General features: G+C 32.7%; 2 protein-coding genes across 2 annotated transcripts; both read left to right on the top strand.

Annotated features, from left to right (window-relative positions):
• The first annotated feature begins 309 nt into the window (after window positions 1-309).
• Window positions 310-958, top strand: LOC113780234 (probable LRR receptor-like serine/threonine-protein kinase At2g16250). Its single transcript, XM_027326045.1, has 2 exons — window positions 310-319; window positions 429-958. The coding sequence occupies exons 1-2, from the start codon at window positions 310-312 to the stop codon at window positions 956-958; spliced, it is 540 nt and encodes a 179-aa protein (XP_027181846.1).
• Window positions 959-3,066: 2,108 nt separating this feature from the next.
• On the top strand, window positions 3,067-5,862 carry LOC113780233 (probable LRR receptor-like serine/threonine-protein kinase At2g16250). Its single transcript, XM_027326044.1, has 5 exons — window positions 3,067-3,233; window positions 3,453-3,563; window positions 5,104-5,126; window positions 5,258-5,326; window positions 5,470-5,862. Exons 1-5 carry the CDS (start codon window positions 3,067-3,069, stop codon window positions 5,523-5,525), a joined length of 426 nt encoding a protein of 141 aa, XP_027181845.1. The 3' UTR covers window positions 5,526-5,862.
• The last annotated feature ends 2,861 nt before the right edge of the window (window positions 5,863-8,723 follow it).

The following is an 8,723-nucleotide window of genomic DNA, read 5'->3' as shown; positions in this document are numbered from 1 at the left end:
ACATGTTGCTCCAGTTGAGCATTATAGTAGAGAACCATCGTCGAAAATTGGCCTTGTTTGGATTGCTTTTTTTTTTTCACAAAAAAATAATATTACGTTTTTCGTAAATATATTTTTTAATTATTTTTTACTTCACGTATATCAAATCATTATAATATATTGGATTAAAAACAAAAAAACCTCATGTGTCATACCTAATACACAGAAAAGCCTCCCGTGATTTCAAAACATACAAAATGACACCTCATGTTTTGAACTAAATTGTAAACTAACAGAATTTGTTAAATTTAATCGGATCCGGTAAACGTAATGAAATCCGGTAACTTTAACAGCCGAAACCTCATTTTCGTTAAATTTAACGAATTCTGTTAATTTATAATTTAGTTCAAAATATGAGATGTCATTTTATATGTTTTAAAACTGCATAGGGCTTTTCTACGTATTGCGGAGAGCATCATCAATACCATCACCACCTCCATCACCATCACCATCATCGTTGGCCAGGAGTTCATTTACATATGATCAAATTCTCCAAGCCACCGATAACTTCAGCAGCTCCAACTTGATCATGTATGCCCGCACAGGGCTTCTGTTTAGGGGTGCTTTAGAAGCTGGAATTCGGGTAGCAGTGAAGAAAGTTGACTTGTCCTTGATCAATAGAACTTCCTTGATGCGAGAACTGGAATTTTACAACAAAGTTTCTCATCCTAGATTTGTCCCTCTTTTGGGGCATTGCTTGGAGAATGACAATCACAAGTTTCTTGTTTACAAATATATGAATCATACGGACTTGCACAGCTTTTGGTCCAGGAATGTTGTTCCATTTTACCGCGGTAAGAATTTAGATTGGTTGAAGTGGGAAACGAGATTGAAGATAGCAAGAGGAATTGCAGAGGGTCTGTGCTATTTACACCACAAATGTGATCCACCACTTGTTCATAGGTTAGGAAGAGTTTGACTGACAAATTAATAACTGGATCTTGGCCCAGTGGTTAGGAAGAGTCCCTAAATCTCTTCTATGCATTAGATCGGGAGATTTTTTCTTTTTTTTTTTTGTCAAAAAGATCGGGAGATTCAAATCTCACCCAATGCATCACACAAGATGCATAATACTTCTTTTTCTTATATAATGAAGTAGTGCACTTATTTGGTCTTATAGTTTATTCCGCAGGCTTTCCCTTCCTTCATAGAATAGGCGTAAAAGTAAGTTAGATAGTTATCATTATCGACAAAAAGAGAGAGAGAGAGACAAATTCTTGTGCAGCAAATTACTCCCTTTTCTTTTATCATCAAGATTCACATACTGATTTTTCCCTTTCTTCTTCATGTTAACTTTTCTTTTCTTTTTTTTGTTCATTTTAGCTTCCAAATTCCTTTGCATAATTGATACTCATAGTCAAGTTACCAAAGATACAACCCTAAAAGTCAGTATTAATAGTCAAGTTACCAAAGATAAAAACCTAAAAGTCAGTATTAATTTTAATGTATATCCTATGTTTTTAATAAAATGTTGCTAATATATTGACGTTTACAATTTTTTGACTTTAGATTATAGTCAATTACTCTCAAACTTTGACCTATGGATTTGAAATACTCGTGTGTTTTTATTAATGATAGATTCACTCATAGGGTTTTCTAGTGAGAGATTTTTCTCTTTTAAAATATACTAGTAAAAGTTTCTTCTCTTCTATATTATTCTGGTGAGAGTTTTATTCTGTCATAGGTTTTTTCTTGTGATAGCATTTTTAGTTCTTATCTTTTTGTGAAATTTGAGATTTTGTAAATTTAGAATCTAATTTCTTAGATCTAAAATTTCTCCATTATTGTCAGATCTAAATTTCTCTTTGAACTTGAACTAATTTTCATCAGATTTGATTATAAGAAGACATGCATAGATGTATTGGATTATGATGATTCATCCAGTTAAAAGATATATAAGAACATCAATATTATTTATATTTATATTGATTTCTTAGATCTGTTATATTTATTGATTTCTTAGATATGTTATATTTATTGATTTCAGATCTATATGTAAATGTATCATGTTTGTTTGATATATTTTCTGCCATTAGTACAGATTTATTAAATGAAACGATCTTTTCTATAAAAAAAAATGATAAATTCACTAGTGCAATTAAATATTAAGACAAGATTACTCAATCCTTTCACCGAAAGCTGGATTATTCCAAAATCATATAATTATTTTTTAAATCATAAAAATTATTTATGACATACTTGTAAAATCACAGGTCAACAACGGTTGAACCAGTGACTATTACCCAATCAAAATTTCCGGTTTTAGGAACAGTATTGGTTTCGAAACCCTGCTTCAGATATTTTTTCCTACTCATACCGAAATTAATTTCATGATTTTCAACCAGCTTGTAGAAAAGGAGTGGAGTACATCACGAGTCAACTTTCAGACAGACTGAAGTTTTACCAACCTATCAAAACGCAAAAACCACCGCTAGATTAATCAATCTTTCCACCAAACAGAATCTATTAGATTAATCATTCAAGATGTCCAGAATTTACGACAACTGGGAAAGGCTGGTCGGAGCTACACTCCTCAGGGAGGAGCTCCGGCTCATTGCTCAAAGAACGCCCAGCGATCTTTCTTTAGCATCATCAATACCATCACCACCTCCATCACCATCATCGTTGGCCAGGAGTTCATTTACATATGATCAAATTCTCCAAGCCACCGATAACTTCAGCAGCTCCAACTTGATCATGTATGCCCGCACAGGGCTTCTGTTTAGGGGTGCTTTAGAAGCTGGAATTCGGGTAGTAGTGAAGAAAGTTGACTTGTCCTTGATCAATAGAACTTCCTTAATGCGAGAACTAGAATTTTACAACAAAGTTTCTCATCCTAGATTTGTCCCTCTTTTGGGGCATTGCTTGGAGAATGACAATCACAAGTTTCTTGTTTACAAATGAGTAAATCTTTCCTACACTGACGGTGTATACACTATCATCATTGGATTCATGACATGTGTACAAAAGTTGAATTTTAAATTTAAATTTTGTCTAGTTGTCATTCATCCAACGCTGATAGTGTATATGCCTCATACGGACTTGCACAGCTTTTGGTCCAGGAATGTTGTTCCATTTTACCACGGTAACAATTTAGATTGGTTGAAGTGGGAAACGAGATTGAAGATAGCAAGAGGAGTTGCAGAGGGTCTGTGCTATTTACACCATAAATGTGATCCACCACTTGTTCATAGGTAGCCCATATTCGAATTTGGTTAGATTTATTTTTATTCATTCATCTATTTATTTATTTATTTATTGCATGTATAATATTAAAAAAAATCTCTTTACGACTTGTGTAGGAAGGTTAATCTTACATATGATATTTTTTTATTTTTATTTTGGAAGGTTTGAATAAATTGTGGTCTTCACTTGACATACTTCTCTTTTTGGTTTTTTTTTTTTGGGGGAAGAAACATCGATGCTAGTAGCATACTTCTTGATGATGATTTTGAAGTGCGGCTGGGGAGACTCCATGAGGTCTGTACTCAAGCGAAAGAGACGAATGGGAGTAGGTTTTCCAGGTATGTGTTTGATCAAGTATGCATTTGGCTAATTTTGGTGTGCTTTCCTTTTAGGATTTTTTTTAAAGATTCTTCTTAGACATTGATTAATATATTTTTCCAGGCATGTTCCATTTTCAAGAAAGTACTAAGGAAATAATTTTTTAAAAATGAAGTATATTTTTTTTCGATCTTTATTTCAAGTGTCATATTTTTGGAATGCAAGATTAATTAGGAAAAATATGCAAATACAAGGGACAGTAGATAAAATTAAATAGGAAAAGTATATAAATGTAAGGAAGGGTAATAATTGTTAATATATGTACACATGGTAAATTATGTGAGTTCTAGATGTGCCAACGGATACCAAATCGAAAAATGGAGAATTCTTGTTTAAGGCAAAAAAATTTGAAAATATATAGCTGAAAATTCGAAATTATTCAAAGCTACCAGTTTGCTGCTTCCCGAATTTCTAATTTCTAGTTTAAGGCAAATTCTTAAGTGCAGAAAAGAACTCCCTTTTTTGGCATTGCCATAAACTTATAGGTGACAAACAAACCCATTTAATTAAATTTACCCATACCCGCCAATGAATAGATGGGCATGGGTATCTTAAGTTTTTACATATGGGTATAAATGGGTTTACCCAATAATACCCATTTAATAAATGTGGGTAATTTATCAAACCCAATTAACCCATTTAGAATTGTAACCCATCAAACCTCCTCCCTTCCCCCACCTTTTTTTTTTAGATTTTTCATTTTGTTATAATGTTAACTACTTTTTTTTCATTATTATTATTATTATTTGTTAGTTTTATCTTATCATTTTATTTTTTCTTAGTTTGTTAACTTGCTCATTTTTTAGCATTACCAATTTATGACAAGTTTTAGCCTCTTTTCTTACCTTTCCAAAATAAAATTTTAAATTTACACACAAAAAAATGCTAGGGTTTCAAGATTTTTTAATTAAGTTTTTATGTTAACTTTCATAGTACTTAGTTCAATTTTTATATTCTATTGTTCAATTATTAAATAATATGTAATTTTACGACATAGAGTACAGATGGAAAAAAAATTGGTAATTAGGCTTAATGAGTATTATTAGTAAATATTTAAAATTAATGATGTGTGCAAAATGTGATGTAAATTGATAATTTAGTTTACAAAAATGAATTTAAATGAGTTTACACAAAATTAAAATAAATTGGTTATAAATGGGTAATTGAGTTACCCAATTCAATTTTTGACTTACCCATTTATACCCATATAATTAAATGGGTATAAATGGATTGACTCACTTATACTCATTACCCATTTTAACCAACTCAAACCCGCCCAAGTAACTCATTTTGACACCTCTACCATAAACTTATAATGATATTTGAGGATTCATTGTCCAAAAGGGCAAAAATCAACATGAACGGTGAACTTTTTTATGTAACGAGTGCTAAAGTGTTGATTGATTTTCAGCAGCATCCAAATCGGTACTACACTTTGTCTCCTATTATAATACTGCAGCTTAGCTAAGTTTTGTGACATTCTCTCTTCATTTTGAACAGGGGTTTTGAGAGAAGTATTTCTGGTACGCCGAATCTAGTTATAGCTCTGCAGAATCTACATATAGCTTGTATCAAGTTATTTTGAGCAGTCCTTTAATATATAACTGTAAGACTTTCAAAATATGTTTGTCTAAAGCATGTCTTGAATGGCCAGGTACATCTGATGCAACGTGTGCCTATGATGTTTATTGCTTTGGAATGGTCTTGCTTGAGCTGGTCACAGGTAGTATGAAATATAGCCTTCCAAATTATCATATAACAAAGGATAGCATGGCAAACACCTTGTCCAACGTTCGTTCGCAGGATAAGAAACTTATTCTAAACATCGTAGATGGGTCTTTAACCATGGATGAGGTTCTTTTGAAGGAAATCTGGGCTGTAGCTTTTGTTGCCAAGGCATGCCTGGATCCCAAGCCTTCTAGGCGGCCACAAATGTCACATGTACTCGAGGCTTTACACAATCCTTCAATCGTTGTAAATGGCTCGTGGAAAGGAAAAAGAATCAGATTGATCCAGTTTAGTTAGTAGGAATATTAACCAAGTGATCATGAGATCGTTGGTTAGCATTAATCTCGATTCTAAAATTGAAACCTCGTTTTTTTTTCTGGGCATGCCTGAAAATACTTGTTCTTTCAATGGATAATTGTAAGATCTTGTGCTTTTTTTTTTTCATGTCTACCAATCTAGAGTGCCTACATACCCTTGGCCACATGAATTAATATGGCTGGTTTCCTATTATATAATCAGCCAATTTTGATAGGGATTGTTCAAAGTTTGGTTGTTGCTTTGATTGTTTGCATGCCTGGTATGATAGGAATAAAAAGAACTTATAGATCATTTATAATAAAGCCATTCATAAAGTACACTTTGATACAGCAATGGAGGGGGGTTGCAAAAAATTAACATTTATGCCTTGAATCATATGTACTAAGCTGGTAACTGTGTTGGATTAACCTTCCATTGCCATGTTGAATTCCATCTGGTATCTTTGGGCTGTAGGCCGTAGAGCCAGATTTGGGCTGTTGGATTAACCAGAGGCCTTTTGAACTGTTGGCCATCATCAACAACTTAAATCTATATATATAGTGATTATGCACTCCTTAAAATCTTATCAACAATACTATCTATATATAATGATCAGAAAATAATTTGCTCATCTAACATGCACTTTCTTTTGGAGTTGAATGTATCGAATACTCCCAAAATTATGCATTAAGTTTTCTAATTGAATAATTACAAAATATTTGAAATATTAGGAATTAGAGGTAAAGATATTATTTGTGTAAGTGACTTTTAAGAAGGCAGACACATTAAAAAAAAAGATGCACAAAATATACAGTTTGATTTTGAAAAGAATTCTCTAAAATCTTTAATCTATACTATATACAAAGGAAGATGGTTTATGGTGTAAGCAAATATTGTCACTTTATATATTCTTTCTAAAGTTCCCTTTATAAATCTACCCACAATCTCATTTATGAATTTGTAATGGGTATGCGGTATAGCAAAATCTAGTTTAGTTTTATTTTTTTGAAATTTAAATTCTATCTACATATTCTGGATAGAATAGACATTGTAGCTGCAAGCTTTGGGGCAGGAGGGACAGGATGTAACGAAACATAGAGTTGGCCAAAATTTGGCACAATATAAACTATTGGCTCCATTTGGATTAGCTGTTTTTTAGAATATTTTTGAAATATTTTATTATAATATTGTATATGAAAAACTTTTACTGTAAATGTTTTTTATGATTTTTTGGAGGTGTTTTTGGAATATATTTTGGGGTACCTTTTAAAATTAAAATACTTTTTAAAAATTAATACTACTACCCACAACCACCACGGCCACCACCCCCTCTCTCCTCTTTTCTCCTCTCCTTACTCTTCCTCCTCCTTCTCCTCCTCCCCTCCCCTTCCTACCCCATCCCCCAACTCTCCCCTCCCCCTCTCGATCTAGCTGCGACCAAATTGTGGGAGGAAAAGGAAGGGAGGATTGGAAAGTGGGAAGGAAGGGAAAGGGAAGAGAAAGAGGGAAGGGGAAGAGAGGAGGGGGGAGACGGAGGAGAGGGAGGACGAAGAGGGAGGGGGAGGAGGAAGGGAAGGGGTGGTGGTGGTAGTGGGTGGGGGTGGGTGTAAAATATTGTGGAATTTATTTTTAAATTTTTTTAATGTATATTTGCCAGTTGTTTTTGATATATTGTATGGATAAAATGTTTTTTGAATTATTTTTATTTGTATATTACTATAGCATTGTATTCGAAAAATTAATTTTTGAAAAAATAGGCCAATCCAAACAAAGCTTAATTTTTAAAAATTGGATCTACCCAAACGTGAGCCAAATCTTGAAGATAATTGAACCCGTGTGCTATCATCCGGCTTGTGATGCATTTGGGCTTTTTACTTACACTTCTAGTTGTCATGGGCTTGAATCAGAATACTTTTCTTCCTTGAGACTGTAATCTCTCCCTAGTAACCCCCCAAGAAAAAAAGAAATTTACATTCTATTGTATATACAAAAAAATAACGCTGGCACTAAAGATAGCCTTAAATATAGTGACACGTTAATAACAATAATAAACAAAGGCAACAAATTTTAAAAAACAAAAGAAACCTTTCTAAGGTTAATTTCCAGTTTGCTTCCTTGGACTTTCCAATGATTTGCACTTGACACCCTCAACTTTAATATGGGACACTTTACACCCTAAGTTCGTTAGTATATCCTATTTAGGGGCATCAAACTTGGTACACAATGTAAAACCAACAGAACTATTCTTGATCGAATATTGCCTTTTGATAAAATAGAAAAATGATGTGTATCCAATCCCTTATAATTTCTAACACAATTTGCAAATAGATTCTAAAATTAAATTTCTAATTCTTAATAACCAACTGCACTTCTAAATTATTTGCAATAATATTATAGTAATATACTATAACGTTTACTGCTATATACTAAATGAATACATATAGTGTTAACCTACTAATGTGTTATACAAATATGAATATGATACTATGGTGTGTGTTGGGTCTGTTAGGATGATTTTTGGTTAGCAATTGGCATTAGCTATTGAAACTTCGGAATTTCCCATAGGTTCCAAAGAAATGAACCTATCTTTGGCTAGTTTCGCCCGGTAGTCTCTAGAAGCTGAATCTTTTTATAAGTTATGGAGAATGGCAATAGACGGTAGAAGTGATTATGGGCTTGTTCTCAGTTGATTATTGTATTGATTACGGATTCTAATTTTGAATGATCAATTCGTAATGTCCTCATTTATTTTTATATTCAGATTATAAATTTTTTTAATAATTAAAAAAGGTAAAATTTTATAATCAATTAAAGAGTAGTTTTTACTAATTGTAATTATTCTTTATAATCACTTTTTATAATCAGATTTTGCAAAATCTAAAACAAGCGAGAACAAGGCTGTTGTGCTAGTGGCCTCATGCAAGTAACTAAGAAAACAATGAGCAATAGCAAAATATATCATTTGTATTCTCCAACCTCCAATCTGATTATACCTCTTTGTGCCAAACTTCTGTTTGTGATAAGTATCATTCCTTCGAGCACGACACTGCATTTTATCCACACAACTACTCTATAGACTAAACTATTTGCTACAA

The sequence above is a fragment of the Coffea eugenioides genome, chromosome 8, assembly GCF_003713205.1.
Source record: "Coffea eugenioides isolate CCC68of chromosome 8, Ceug_1.0, whole genome shotgun sequence".
In the NCBI taxonomy this organism is placed as follows: Eukaryota; Viridiplantae; Streptophyta; class Magnoliopsida; order Gentianales; family Rubiaceae; genus Coffea; species Coffea eugenioides.
The sequence above is the reverse complement of the archived record's forward strand: the minus strand, read 5'-3'. Positions and strand labels throughout refer to the sequence as shown.